This window comes from Scatophagus argus, chromosome 5 (assembly GCF_020382885.2).
Source record: "Scatophagus argus isolate fScaArg1 chromosome 5, fScaArg1.pri, whole genome shotgun sequence".
Classification (NCBI taxonomy): Eukaryota; Metazoa; Chordata; class Actinopteri; family Scatophagidae; genus Scatophagus; species Scatophagus argus.
In genome coordinates, this window is record NC_058497.1 from 3,353,158 (window position 1) to 3,368,747 (window position 15,590).

The 15,590-nt window shown below is 41.3% G+C and overlaps 1 protein-coding gene across 1 annotated transcript; it reads right to left on the minus strand.

The window, feature by feature from the left end:
• Window positions 1–441: 441 nt before the first annotated feature.
• LOC124058821 (A disintegrin and metalloproteinase with thrombospondin motifs 15-like) lies at window positions 442–14,828 on the minus strand. The gene is made up of 8 exons (XM_046388380.1): window positions 13,543–14,828; window positions 11,249–11,381; window positions 8,982–9,149; window positions 6,951–7,234; window positions 6,685–6,862; window positions 6,213–6,388; window positions 5,012–5,187; window positions 442–3,889 (listed from the first exon to the last, which is right to left on the minus strand). Exons 1-8 carry the CDS (start codon window positions 14,512–14,514, stop codon window positions 3,112–3,114), a joined length of 2,865 nt encoding a protein of 954 aa, XP_046244336.1. The 5' UTR covers window positions 14,515–14,828; the 3' UTR covers window positions 442–3,111.
• Window positions 14,829–15,590: the final 762 nt, after the last annotated feature.

Sequence of the window (15,590 nt, forward strand, 5' to 3'; positions counted from 1 at the left end):
TCAAATCCTTGGAATGAGGCTGTCCAAGTCTGAGAGACGTTTGTCCAACAATGCATTAGGCTTACAGGGAAGCCGCTGGCCAAGCTGGGTGTGTTATTACAGTACAGCCCGGACAACGGAGCTTGAATCAGCAGAATACCAAAGAGGATGAATGAATGTGTTTTCATCTGCAGTCATGCTTCAGTTGGAGAAGAGCTGAGGTATCAAGACTGTCTCATCTCATGTGATGGAAGACTGCGTGGCACAGCAGAAATCTGCTGTAACAGATACTGCTGGCGCAAAGGATGATATTCAAGAGAAAATAGATGTCCATGTAGTCTGTCATCCAATGATAAGGGATAGACTTACAGTATTATTTCTTTATTGTCTTAATGTGATCCTATCTGAATAAAACCTGAAATCCTGAAGCTTCAGACACATAATCAATCATGATTCAGCATTTGGTTATATTCTTATTCATACATTTTATTTACTACAGCTAGATGAATGTATACATAGTATACAATACAAAAGACAACAATAAAAAATAACATTGTCTGTACATGTTATGAGAGAAAAAAACTGTACAGTACCATCTTTTAGATGGTATAATTGGTCCCGTGTGAACCAAAGCAGACTGTAAATGAAGAGCAAAATTAATTTTCTGTTGAAAGACTTGTTGGCATTATGTCCAAGAGCTGAAAAGACAATTCCACCTTCAAATACAAATAGTTTTTGTGATGTTTGTTCCATTCCAGGTATTATTTTATAATGAGTGTTGAAATTGGAAGTTTTAATATTAGAGGTGGTGAAAGAATTTCTTTGTGTTTCATTTTTCTAATCATGTAAAACGGTCCAGACAGTGCCCCATACACTTCAAATCTTAGTATGTGACACCGAAACTTAAATATACATATATTTTTAAGACTGCTGATCCATTTTCAATTCAACTACACACACACGAATGCAGGAACACCTGTCCAATGAAGACAATCCCATTCAAATTCAAAACAGCTGAAAAGTGGAATGCCTAAAGGTTTGGTGACGGCTTGTGGTTTAGGGTGCATTTTTCCTTTAATTTCATCAAGGATGTGAGACAATAAGCCTTCTTTTTTGTTTGTGTGTACAGCAGGCTTTACTCAGCAGTTCACTGAAGAAAGTAAGTGTAACACCAGAGTAAATAATCAAAACATATACATATTGATGGCTGTGACAGTACAATGATAGGCTGACAATAATACACAACATTCGCATTATGTCTTTTCATTAAGGGCCTGAGGTGAAGCAGCCATGCAGCAGGACAGAAGCTTGTGAAGGCTGAGGAAATGCCACTAGACAACCAGCATTTCACTCACAGCAACAGAGCAAACAGCTACTTTTTTTTTGCAGAATATTGCAGTGATACTTAACATCAATAATAAAAAGCATATTTTGAGCACAAAACTTGGCCTGAAAGCAGTGTCTTCATCTTGCAATATTATTGTGAAATTAATATTTTATTTGTCTTAACAGCTGATCAATTCCTTTTATGAATATAGCATAGTGAACATACAGATACTTAGTAAAGAAGTGGTGTACTGTAGAAGTGATTTGAGAAAGCTGCACGGATCTTTTGATACATGAGTCACTTGATCTATATACTGTCAAAAAACAAAAAAAGTCAATTGCAATTTCCTACAGTACAAGGTGAAATCTTCAGATTGTCTCTTCTATCAAACAAACAGTCCAAAATCTAGAAAGATTACATTTTCTTTCACATAAGAGAGAAAAAAGCAGGAAACACTGGCCGTTTGATTTGTCAGCTGAAGTCCAACTGCAGTCACATTTAGTCATCCCTTTTTGTAGCCAAAAATAATGTCCAATCTGCACTGTGTAGATGATCAAAACTGTGGGCGCCACCCCATGAAACAAAAAATTCTAAAATATAAAGCACAGGACAAGTGATGTACAGAGCATGTTTGTATGCTTTAGCAGACAAAACAGTGTACTTTCATTTCAGATGGACTTTTAAGGTGGTGATAGAAATGTACAGCGAAGGTACTTTGAGCAAGCCATGCTTCTGTCCAGTTCAAGCAGAGAGGTCTCTCACAGTACTAAGGTTTTATTGAAGGTTCTAACTCTTTGGCAACACTGAACAAATAGCGGAGCAACGATTGGTTTGGTTTGGTTTACACAGAACAGACACAGATGCATAATGATTGCACCATACAAACAGCCTACATTTACTAAATAGATTATTCTAAGATCTTAGGTCTAACTAAATTCATTTTCCTCTTCTAAAAAAAATCTTTTAGATTTTTGGTCTAGTAAAATTCAGAAATTCTTTGATTGAATTTATAAGGATTCTATCAAATATATGGACTATACTGTTGACCAAGGATATAAAGCTTGTAAAGCCATTCGCTAAGATGATCTGCCTCTGCCTGGGAGTGTAACAATCTGCTGGTTTTGATTTTTCCACATCAAATGCTACAGCAAATAGCAAAGAAAGTTGTTAAAACTGCATGGACCTGCATGAATGGTACAGTACTTTGTTTCACATTCTGATGAGTTCTTCAGTAAAAGGAGAAAAATGTCAATTCACAGGTGAGATATCTGCTGCTGATAACTGCACAGTGTGAGCGTTGAGGTTGTACCTCTGCGTGTGCTTTATCTCCTTGTCCTTGAACTTTCACTTCTTTCTGCTTTTGCAAGTTCTTGCTAGATATGTTACTCTAACAAGAGACTATGTTTGTGTGCAGATGTGCGTGATCACTGTCTCAGCATCTTTCTCCTCTCTTATTTATTGTTTATGCTAAGGCATTTTGCCATCTTTGCCATCCTGGTAGAGGTAGACTAACCACAAGTCAAACCTGCCACAGATGGTTTGACAGTTTGCAAGAAGACAGCTTTCCTTCTTTTTTCTTATGTAAACAGATGTCTGTCTATTCAAACAATGGAGGGTGTCCTTTCCTCTGCCTCCATTGGCTTTCCTTGGTGTAGCAGGAGCCCCTTCAGACAGTTGGGCCGCAATTGAGAGTATTTCCATCCAAAACAGCCATGAGTCGTTATCATGGTGATTTTGGCTAAGGTTCATATCAAATCACCATCTGGAATGACAAAATAAAGTCCTTGTGCTATGTCTGTTCTGTTCTAACACGGCTTCAGGTTGCAGAGGTCCAGTTCCTGAGGCTTTCTCCTTCCAGAGCAGTGGTCTCTGGGGAGATTCAGACCATTCTCGGTCATGCAGCGCACTGGCCGTCTTTTAAAGCCCCTTCCACATGACTTGGAACAGTGAGACCAGGTCCCTACATCCCACACGGGGCATGGATCCCCACATGCTCTCACTGCCACAGGTCTGTCAGCACTGTCACAGTCCACCGCAGCACGCCCCTCCATGCTCTGACAATGCACCAGCCTCTTCTGCAGACCATTCCCACATGTCACTGTGCACGAGTTCCAACTCCCTGTCACCCAATGACTGACTGGCCTCTTACCCATCATCTGCTTCTTAGCTTCCACCCTATTACTGTCTGCCAAGACACTATTCTGCGCTGCGTGGCTTCTGTCCTCTTTCCGCAAGGTCTTCTCCTCCTTGCTCTCCCTGGATATGTAGAAGGAGTAGCGCACCCTGGGAGGAGTCATCTTCCCTACAGAGAGCACCTCCACAGTCAGAGGCTCCTGCAGGGGTCTGGTGGCCTGAAGAATTTCCACAGAGGTGGTGGTGCCACTGTAGCGCAGTAAGCTGCCCTTCACCAGCAGATCGCGCTCCACAGCTGACACCACATAATTCCCATTCAGCAGGTACTTGCCGTGCCGATTCTTCACAGCTAAGTAGTTTTCATCACTGACCATTCCTCGGTAGCCGCGCTGACGGATGTCAATATTGGAAGCTCCAACAGGCAGCGTCACCACAAAGTTGTAGCCGTGACTGAAAATACAGAGTGGAGATGTAGAGCATTAATGATGCTGGATAGCTGTAGGTCATTTCAGAAACTTTCAGGACCATGGATGTAAACAGAATTTGGTAGCTGAAAGTTGCTTCATATAGCATTTTTAAACATCATCGAAGTAAAGGATTCAAGAGAGTAGATCACGGTGTGCCACATTACTAGGCACCATCTTGTTCATTCCTAATACCTTAGTATAACTAGAGGTGTGAGACAAGTGTTCTTTGTACTAGTTCTAACTATTTAGACCAATTTCTCATAAGCCCTAATGCAGTAAGGATTTATAGAGCTTGTGTTTATCACTTTGTATTTGAACAGGTTGCTTCACAACAGCTTCACAAGCATCACTTCTCAAGCAATGAAGAAGATTTCCCACTAAATGAAAAGGTTTGATGGGCAAACATCATATCATGTATCAAGGCTTAAAGATACATAGATACATACAAGAACTCTCACATTTGGGGAAATATTTGTTTGTCTTAAGTAAAGCTAACCATAACACATTTTGAAGGAACCTGAAGCTTTCAACTTTGCTGAACTAGACAATCTGCTTCCAATTTTTGACCTAAACTTCACTAAGTATGTCTTGCATTGCAACATCATTCAGTGCAAGAGCCAGATTCAGTCTTCCTAAAATTTCTACCACACATTTCTTACTATTACTTTGAATAACTTCACAAGATTGTTTATTTATTTCAATGCATATATTTGGAATCACTTCATACTTATGAGAAATGCTTCCAAAATAGCGTCGTACATTGATGCGTACCTCTAGGCTGTTCCTTAAGCTTCCTTTGTGGTGTTGTGTGAAAGGGCTATGCTTTATCTATATAATCCATTTGCATGGCCTTGAAAGGTGTTCTATTTTTATGCTGAGAAAACTGTGACTGCTCAGCACTAATTGCCTGTGTTTTCTCCTCCGAGTTTCTGATGCCATTAGAAATTGTTGGAATTGAAGACAACGTGAAGTAGGTTTAAAAACTTGCAAAGACATGTGCAATGCAAAGCTTTTGCTCAGTATTATCAAAAGTTGTCCAGGACATCTCGTGGCACTTAGTTGTGACTCTAAAGAGTGGTACAGTGTGTGCTGATATACTACTCACATAGGCTTGGTGAACATTCCTGAGACCTTCTTGCAGCCCTGGTTGTCCCCACCACACACACCACACTTGTCAAACTTCCTGTTAGAATCCAGCTTGCCATCGCAACCTGCCTTGATGCATTTTCCTTGAACACATACAGCTGAAGTGTCAGGTGAGCAGGGCGTCCCATCCACAACCTGCAAGGTTTGAGACATCACATCACGCCGATTTTAAGGTGGATAATAGAAGAAAAATAAGGCACAAATTGTTGCCAAATAAATGATCTGCGAGCTTTATATACTTCATTCTTTGAACTTCATAAACACACTGAACTAAAGAGCTATATAAATAGAAAGTCAAAAGTAACACCAGAGGGAGTGTACAGTGTCCTTCAGCGTAAACAAGATGTTGGCCCACATTACTGCAACACACTTGTTTCCTTGGTGGTTGCATAAATAGTTGCTGACAAGCCACAACTGTGAGGTGATATCGCCCCTTCATGATTCACTTACTCACAACTCCATGTCTCTAGCAGCTGCACTCTCCACTGCCACTAATATATCGCCTCTTACTGCTTTGCTGTTGGTAGCACTGGCCGTACTTCTGACATCGTGGACAAGGGTCAAATCATATGGGGCAGTTACAAGTCAACCCTGAAAACCTTTGTGAACTGAGAGTTTCTGAATATTTCTGCCAAAGTGTTTCACCTACACCTCCCATGAGGTTTTGACTCATGTTGAGGTGTTCAGTGACAAGACATTCAGATTGCATTAGCAAGTACAATAGTTGACACCAATTTAGCTCAGAATATTAGCAGAATTCCCCAGTGTCATGTCTTAGCTTTTGAAACAGGTTTTAGTGTGGCTGGACTTTGGCTTTTATTCAGAGCAGCATAATGAAACCTGACAGCATTGCTTTATGTACAAGCTACATGCTGCAACCACATTTGCACTACAGCTGGCAATTATCAGGCCCAAGTCAGCCTCCAGATGGTTGGGTAATTATGTTTGGTGGGTAATGTGAAAGCAGTCAATATGTCATTTGCCGAGAACTTTTCAGAGCAGAGTTTTTCTACTTTATAAACACAATACACCCACAGGGCGTATTCCATTTATTTTAGTTTTTGAAAAATTGAACAGTTTATTAGAACAGATATTATTATTATTATTATTATTACTGTGTTTTATCTTTGAGGAATGGTTAAGCCAATATAGCTACTCACCTTTGGGGCAAGGACATAGAAGTATCCAGTCCCATTGGCACGGCAGATGAGCTTGCATTTGTCCTTGGGAGAGATCCCCGAATATTTGGGAACCCAAACCACAGAGGAACCCAATCTGTTGGTGTTCAGGTTTAAGCCATTGAATGCCTCACACTGCTCCTCACGGAAACTCTTACCTGGAGGAGGAAAAACATCTTTAGAGCAGTTGTCAGTCTATTTTGAGTTTTGCAACTGACAGCTCACTAAGCTCCAGCATCCTTAGTTATTCTAGGGTTGTCAGACTTTCTGTTCTGACCTTGATTTCAGACAGAGATAGACAAACACAGCTTTTCAAGTCCAGCCAGCAAACAGCATGCCTAGTTATGCATGCTGATTGGACAATTGCTTCTTGGGGGGGAAGATTTAATAATTAGTTACAGCTTTAATCACATCTTCCTGTATGAATGTACTCAAAAGAGAGACTTGAGTGCACCTGTTTCAGGACAAGGGCTGAGGTTACATGAACGATATTTGATGCGAAGGCCGTAGCAGTATTTTCCTCCATTCTCAGGGACAGGGTTGTTACACTCTCTCTGGGCCAGCTGAACTCCTCCACCACAACTTCGGGAACAGTCTCCAAATGCACCCCACTTCCCCCACCGGCCATCCACCTGGGACAGAAGAAAAACAGGCTGAATGGCGCATCAGTCTGCAATAAGAATGACCAAGTAGAACAGGACAGTGCTTTCTTTCTCTCACCTTGATGTGTATGGTGCTGTTCTTATCAGCGCAGGCTCCTCGGTAGCAGACTTTGCCGTTACCACAGCTGGTACCATCCGCCCAAGGGAAGTGTCGGGTTTGGCAGACCAGCTGGCCACGGGCCTTTCCGGTGCACCACAACTTGGAGCAGGGCTGCATGTATGGGCAGGGCTTTGAGCCAGGGCCAAAGGCAAGCTCACACTGACGGTGCAAGCTGTAGCTGGAACCAGGTAAGTTGTCTGAGAGAGACAGCTGCCTTTGAGGTTGGTCCAGCAGACAGTCTCCTACAGAAATAAACCAACAATAAAATGTAAACAATGGAAGTATACAAATAGTCTTATTTGAATCCATAAAGACCGGAGTTTTATGTGACCTTTGGCTGCTGCTGCTGATTAGTGGAGCTTGACGACGTCATATAATGCCAAAGATGACTACTAGATAACTACAACCAAAATATAAGGGGTTGCTTGATGAACCAACATAGAACTATCACCAGCTCTGCAGCTTCATCACCTTTATGGAGTGTTTTGTCATCTTTCAGCTCATAGTTTGGTGTCTTGACCCTCAACTCTACGGTTTTCATTCAGTCTCAGTGCTCTACCTCATTTCCAGCACTGAGCAGGAAGCTGTATCCAGTCTAAAAGTTAATAGTAATAGTATATAGTAAAGGAAAGAGCCAGATAAATCCCTTAGGAGTTGTTGGACAACACTACACATATTAGTTAAAGGACAAGTGAATATTGGATTTACCAGGTGGACACACACATCTCTAACTGTCAATGCTACTGTTGCTCTGTGCCTGCTGGGTGTGTAAATAGACGGTTTGCTAACACATTAACTCTATCAACTTAATAAGATCTGTAATATGTCAGCAGTTTTTTAAAGCTTGTGCTTTGCACCATTGTGGCCAAAAGAAATAAGTGATTTAAAAATAAATTGACTTTTTTTGGATAACAAAAACCTTGTTAATAAAGTCACAATTCCCAGAAATTGTGATCCATCAGTCCATAAATTTTAGGAAAATTGTGATGATCGATAATGGCTTGTTATAGCATTTAAGGAATGCTCTAAAACATGACTGAGGCTTGAAAACCTATCAATCTTGTTGAAAAATATTGCACGATATGATCAACAACAGATATTATTTTCGCACATAAATAATGCATCAGCTTTAAACTGCTGGTACTGTTTGTTCAAACACTTGGGCTGTGGTCTGTTCTAAAGCAGATGTAGATCTTTATGAGACAGTGCAGGCACCAAATGATGTTTAGATTAGGCAAATGACTCATGTAGAAGAGTGAAGTGTTTTACTTAGTGAATTCTCATTTCCTTGTTACAGTAAGTGAACTGGTCGAGGGGAGTTAATATATTTGTGTTTAATTCTGTTATACAGAATCCACTTACATTCACTTACAAAAGTTTATACACAGACAGAAAAACTGCATCGAGAGGCTACTGAGGGGGAAGCTGTTGAGTCAGGTGATTATCATCAATATAAGTGACACATTTCACCTAGCTCAGACACATTTTTTTAGTGCAACTTTAAGTATTTTTTTAAATAATTTAATTTAATATTATTTTTATTGATTCCTTTGTCAACTTGGACCTGGTGTTAGTTTTGTTGATATTATGTTGCTAGAAGGTTCTCCATTTATTGTGAAGTGTGTTGGTTAAAATTGCTGTACATATAAATAGTCTAAGAATTATTAAGAGAAATAAGAATTAGTTACTGTTAAAACTATATATATATATATATATATATATATATATATATATATATATATTTTTTTTTTTTTTTTTTTTTTTTCCCTAAAAAAACCTAAAATATTCTACAATAATAATTCCGTAATACTTCACATGTGTGAATGTGTAACCACATCCACGGTGAAGCTGAAGTTACTATTCAGCAATGACACAATAGATAGAGCCAAGGACTGTTTATTGTAGGCACAATTAAATTACAACCAGCTGAGAACATGAACTCTGGACAGAATTTGTGAGTCCAGACATACGCAGGAAGTGTTTACTAACCATGACCTCTGTCCAGGAACTCAGTAATGATGGCTGCACTGCACACAGACCAGGGCCTGCTCCTGTCGATCTGAATCAGTGTGGGAGACATCATGTGGTTGTCCTTTAGTTTCCCAAATACCTCCTCACATGCTTTGACATTGTCATGGGGCATGTTGAAGACGTGGCCTGAGGAAAGAGGGAAAAATGTCATGTTTTTGTTAGAGTCAAATAATTCTGTTATCGTCATTCCATGATTTAACACCATAAGCAGCAAAGTGATGAAGCTTCTGTGGAGATGACAGTGAAATATAAAAATATTAACACAAAGAGAAAGCAGGAATCATAAGTCCATGTATGTATAAGGCAAACTGATTTGAGGCTGATGTCATAGCAGACAGGAATGCTGTTATGCATGGGAATATTCAGCATGGCATACGTCCATGTTCCAAACCAGGCCCAACAGGGGAATTCAGTTCCCAAGGAAAGGTTTCATTCCCTAAATATATAGTACTTTCCAAAAGAAAATAGAAACAAGATAAACTGTGTTTTAGTGTATTCAGTCTTGAGACATAATTACTTAACATACATGAGCACAGTGTAAACCAATGCCTCTCTTGGGATCATCTGTCTCAGGAGTTACTTGTGCATCTGGTTTCAGGCCTGACTCTTGAAGTGGAAGTACAGCAATAGTATCATTCTCTATCACAGATACTAGACAAACAATTCAACGATTCAAGCTATTTGTTTTCACTTCACTGGATATTATATATTCTCCAAAATCTGAATGACCAAAAGTCAACCTAGCTCAGCAGAAAGACTAAAACAGCTGTAAACAGCTAGCCTGGCTCTGTCAAAAGTAAATATGCCTACCATCCATTCACCCATCCATTATCTATCACCCCTTATCCTTTGTAGGGTTAAAGGTGGGGTTGGAGTCTATCCCAGCTGACACTGGAGAGGTCACCAGTTCATCACAAGGCTGACATATACAGACAAACAACCATGCACCTTCACATTCACACCTACAGGCACTTTAGAGTCACCGGTTAACCTAACCTCTACCCTCTCTAGGCTGTGAGGGGAGGCCAAGGTACTCAAGGGGAGTACATGAAGGCACAGGGAGATGCAATGAAGACTTGCAAACTCCACACAGAAAGAAACTTTCTTATACTTACTTTCTAACTACTGCACCCCCATGCTGACCCTAAATATGCCCCCCAACACCTTTAAAGTTGCCTTAATTTCATAATGTGTTTATTTAACTTCTAAGCAGGTGTTGCAGGTTTTTTTTTTTGTTTGTTTGTTTTTTGACAAACCAGTAGCATCTCCAGTTATAACATTTTGGTTTTGATCTCTAGCACTGTGGAATCAAACCTAGCAACATCACTCTGATGATTGTGAAGACTTGTGACATGTAGGTATCATTTGGCAGGACTTTAGGCATGTAACTTCCCCTAAAGCCACAAAATTTGTTTTCACATTATTCTTTCCATATAGGTTATGATGCAATACAATATGTCACCCATAGAAGTGCTGGCAGGTCAGTACATTTCCCAAAATATTCAACTATTCTAGTTATTTCCATACCAGCCTCAGTCTATGGTTAGTACAGCAGATATACATGAGTGTGTGCTCAAATACAACAAAGTAACAAAGTTTGTACCTCATAGGTATCACACTAAAGTGCGGTGAGTGAGGGCTCTGCCCAGAGGAAGCTGGACATTAGTTTCTCTCCTCATTCATGCCTTTTCTTTGATTACATTTTCCTTTCCATAAAAGAATCACATTTGCTGGTATAATGGTAAGCCATGGTGACTGAACTTACCTGATTTTTTGATTTGTTATTACTTACTTACTTGCCAACTGCCAGTGTGCAGGCTAAAGTTACATAGTGCAGCTGTAAAGTTGAACTGATCTCTCCCTCGACCCAGAGACCTGATGGTTTTGATTGCGCCCATCTAATGAGGAACTGATTTGTAAACAGACCAGTAGGTGATTGCGATTAAATAGCTAGTAGGATTGAAAGTCAGCAGTGCTATGGGGCCACGATTCATGCTAGTTTCCACGCTGATTATGCGTGTATATATATGTCAAACCTGACTGCAGAATTCCGTTGACATTTTATGTTAAGCTTAAATGCAGCTCTAGCCCTGAGCATACTTTATTTGAACATATTTTATATTTATACTTTATCCAAATGTGCAATAGAGTAAAACCAAAATGCATAATGGGAGCATTCTGCCCCTGCTGATGAACATCTTTCTCACATTAAACAACCTTCTTACCAAGTTCATGGGCAGTTGTGAAAGCTGAAGGTAAGCCATCATCTTCAATGACAGAGCAGCTCCGCTTCGGGTCGCACATGGTCCCAACATCAGCCATCCCCAGTGTATCACAGGTTGTGGCCCCGCACAGATCCTGGCGACACAGACACATAAGTGTTAGCTTGAAAAATCAGATAGGACTCAAGCCATGTTCCAAACATGTTCTCTGTGGCTGTGCTGTAAGCTACAGAATCAACAGAACATGAAGAGCGCTAATAAAAAGCACATGGGCCTCTGGTTTGCTTATTGCTACACTGTTCTTAAAATATATTGAAGCAGAGGATCAGGGGAGATGGCCAACCACAGATTTCCTCTTGGTGTTTAGTTAAAGTCGTAAGAAGAGAGTTTGGGAGGACAAGATGAGTCCCACCTGTGGTGCACAGCCCAAGGTGAAGTACAACCATATGAGCTTCACTCATTTTTTTTTTTATCCATTTACCATCAACTCTTGCCATATCATTTGTTCTCTGTGTTGTGCCTCCATTTCTGCAAGTGGGCAGTTGGCTGACAAGATCAGAAATACATTCCCCAGCTAACTTCTACCCCAGCACACATTTCTGCTAACATTTTAGCCACGCTAACAGCACAGCTCTAAGGAAGGCAATGTTGGTCAAGCAATTCACCACATTAGTCAAGATCATCGCCATATATAAAGATGGACGATGACGACAAAATATCTTGGACACCTTGCGCTGATCACATCATTTGACGACTAGTAGTAGTGATCAGGCAGTGGAGCCACAGGATCGAGTTTCCGTCCATACACCCGTCTTAACCAATCACAAGCAGCGCTCAGCTGTCAGTCATTTGTAATAATTTTTTGTCTAGTGCCATCATCAGTTATTGCATTTGTCCGGTGCTTTGGCTTATAACCAAATGTGGGCACAACTGATCAGGTGAACATAGTAAGTATCATAACTGGTTAACAACAGCAAACATGTTAACGTTGTCCTTAGCATTAGCACTTAACTTAAAGCACAGCTATGCCTAAGCAGTACATGTACAGCCTCAAAAGCAGCTAGCTTGGCTGTTACGAGTCTTTTCCCATTTGAACAGTCATTATTATTGAAAGTGACTGTGACTCACTGGTTATCAGGAAGATATTTCCCTCATTCTGTTCCGAGACTGGAGGTTTCCCTGTGCCTAAAACTTATTTTGTCTCTCTATTTTGTCTTTCAATATTTCTGATCAGGAAATATTATGTTATATCAAAATGACTTTCCTGTGACATATATTGGATGGTGAACTTTTTAACTCAGTCTTGAGGGGAGGTCTAGCAATGCCAGCATCACCTTCTGTCAGCCATGTGTATTCCACACCATTCGCTCTCATAACCTATTACAAGGTTTTTCCCATCACAGCAGCTGTACTCATTGCTCCCTACAAGGACAACAACTCTAGACCTGGGCCCTTGCTCCATATAATTACCCCCAGAGTAAATAAGGGAACTTGTTTTGACCTTGAAGTGTTTTTGTATGTTGCTATGCAAGTGAAGAAGAGTGGCCATGTATCAGATGGCCAGCTAGAGCCAAACTGGACATAATGGAAAGCAGGCACCAAAGTCCAGACATCAGAGGGAGGGACAGGAAGAAATTAGTGTCTGTGGAGGAAGGTTTAGCAGTGGTGGCCACATGAGATTATCTGACAGCTGTGATCAGGCTGAAAGCTTTAAATAGTGTCAACTTACATCAGATTCAATGACTGAAGAAAGAATTTGGTTTCTAACTGAATTCTTATAACATTTTCTGATTATTTTGAAGGTACCTTACATGGAGATAGTAGATAGTGACCCAGTTCTGTGGAAGCAGACAGAGGTGAGGTCTTTCATGGAAAGAACTGGCTCAGATACTTGTTTCCAGTGACTCACTTGAATTAAATGAAGGAGCCTTGCAGAGCTGTGCAGCTGACAAGCTACACCGACACACGAGTGCATTCAAGATTACTGAGCAAGCATATAAGGCACAGGACTCTGTATGAAGTGAGTACTCAATCAAATGGCTGAAAAGACAAAAGTGATGAAAAATGAACTCAAACAACTGCTTTTTTTCAGAGTCTGTGATTCACCTGCAAATAATCACAAAGTAGTCATTTTGTGTCTAATTCAGTCAGGTTGTCTACATGTGTGAGACCAGGGGTTCATTCTCTCATCATTATGCTCAACTTGTGTATGAGGGCAGCAATTTATTTTATTCTTTGCACAACCAAAGTGATGCATTCCAGTTGCATTTGACCCAGCTCACTCCTCCCCTGCTTACCTGTTTGGTGAACAGTATGGCAGTGTCCCAGTACTCTGGGTGCTTGTCGCTGTGTTTATTCAACTTTTTCTGCCAGGAGCAGAAGTTGCGCAGAGTCAGGGCTGCATTACTAGAAACCTTAGGTCCCTTGTCATCTTCATTTATCACCATGAAGCCCACCACCACTATGTTTATGGAATTGAGAATGCTGGGGTGCTTGTAAAGCCTGGCTGCTACTGACATCAGGGTCAGGAGGTAATGCTTCAGGTCATCCCCGTGAAATTTAGCCATAGATTCATCCGCCACCACCAGCACCTCCACAAACCTGGGGATGGAGGCAAACCTCTTGGCTCTCCCCAAGGTTTTCAACACAGTTTCAGTTAAATCATCAGTCTGTAATTCGCTCATGTGCTTGTATTTGTCCAGGGAAATGTTGAAGTTGTTGTCAGGCTTAACTCCACACCTGCTGGTGAAGTTACTCCCTAAGTGCGCAGTGCGTTTCAGGCGGCGGATGACATGCGTCTTGTCGAAAGAGTTTCCATATCCAGACGCGGCCGCTGCGTCTTCAGTCCAGGTCTGGCTGATGAGATATTCCATGCCCTGATAGGAGAAACCCCCGCGGAGACCTTTGCAGAGGCTGAGCGCAGCGAAGGAGTCCGGGTCTGCGTTGACATCACCGGAGTAGAAGCATTCCCTGAGGTCTGTGGTTGCAGTGGCGTTGGATGCCGAGGAGCCGCTCTCAGACGGAAAGCTTCCCAGTGCAAGGAAGCTGGAATCCGACGTGAGGTGGAGGTAAAACTCCTGTTTGAATGCGTTTAGTTTAAAAACAACCTGCCTTTCATTCATTTGCTCCGCACGTTCGTGCAGATGCTTGTCATGTTTTTGATGATCCACGCGAACAGGTATGCAGAAATCTACCTCCATGCAATATGTTAGTTTCGAATAAAGTATGAATTTTGTAACAATAATCAAAGAACTAATGAGTATCGCCATCGCTGCTTCTGCTCAGTAAAGTCCACTCTGTAATTCGGCTGCGGTGCGTTTGCAGGGAGTAAAGAAGTTGAGCGCAATGGCACGAAGCGCCGCTTGCGTTCTCAGAAACCTAAGCATCCGCACTGCCTTCAAGCTCCAGTCCCATCCTGCACCGTTTCAACTCTGGCCACCAACTTCGTTGAACTGTTGAGCTTTAAAGTCGTGCACAAACAACGAGGATCACTGTCCGCACGTGCGCAAGAGAGAGCTCATTGGTCATGCGTCTCAGTGTGTGCTGCAGACCGCAGCCACTTGTAACTCTCCAAATATTATTGTTGCTGTACAGCATGTGTGACAAGAGCTGGAGCATCACACCCACCCAGCCCCCTCCTCCCACCGCCCGGACTCACTGCAAAGCGGACCGACAGGGAACAAACATACAAGGAACAGAAGGCGACACGCGGAGGCTGGTTTAACTAGCTTGTTGACACTCATTTCAAATTAATGTACATGCACCACATCTTTCAACTTGCAAACCTAATGATGTACATCTGCACAACTCCTCCAAAAATTTGATGCCATTTTCTTTTGTTTTTTTCTTTGCTTCTGCATAAAATATTTAGAAAAAAAAATCATCTAATAAGTAGAATGAAGAGAGAAAACACAAAAAAATAATGAGAGCAGTTAGAACTGACAGTCAAATAAATACATTTTCTTCTACGTACCCTTACATTAAGAAAAAATGTAAAGACAAAAGCAAAGTGAAAAGCGGGCACAGAGCGACACCTGTTTCCACCTGAGGTCTACTGGAGCCTGAATGCATCGAAGCGCCTGAACGGGTTTGTTGTGCTCTGGCGCCATCTACCGGCGGCTCTGTTAAACTGCAACTCCGGGATTTTTTTTTTTCTTTTCATCTTTTTTTTTCACTATTATTATTTAAAGTGCTGGCATCTTCTGACAAACAGTCTTGATGAAGCGATTTACATGGTGCCTGGCAGAACACGTTTTGTTTAGTCTTGTGATACAGCAGAAGCCTTTTTTAGAAAAGCCCCTTTTAGCACCATGGAAGAAATACTCCATGCAACCTTCACGGTGAT

What these genes read in the sequence shown, in the direction of transcription:
- LOC124058821 (XM_046388380.1), bottom strand. Translation starts at nt 14,514, where the DNA reads ATGGCGATACTCATTAGTTCTTTGATTATTGTTACAAAATTCATACTT. An exon ending in ACAGCACCATACACATCAAG is followed by an intron (nt 6,863 to 6,950) that starts GTGAGAGAAAGA and finishes CTTCTGTCCCAG; the next exon opens with GTGGATGGCCGGTGGGGGAA. An exon ending in GGAATGTTCACCAAGCCTAT is followed by an intron (nt 3,890 to 5,011) that starts GTGAGTAGTATA and finishes CTGTATTTTCAG; the next exon opens with TCACGGCTACAACTTTGTGG.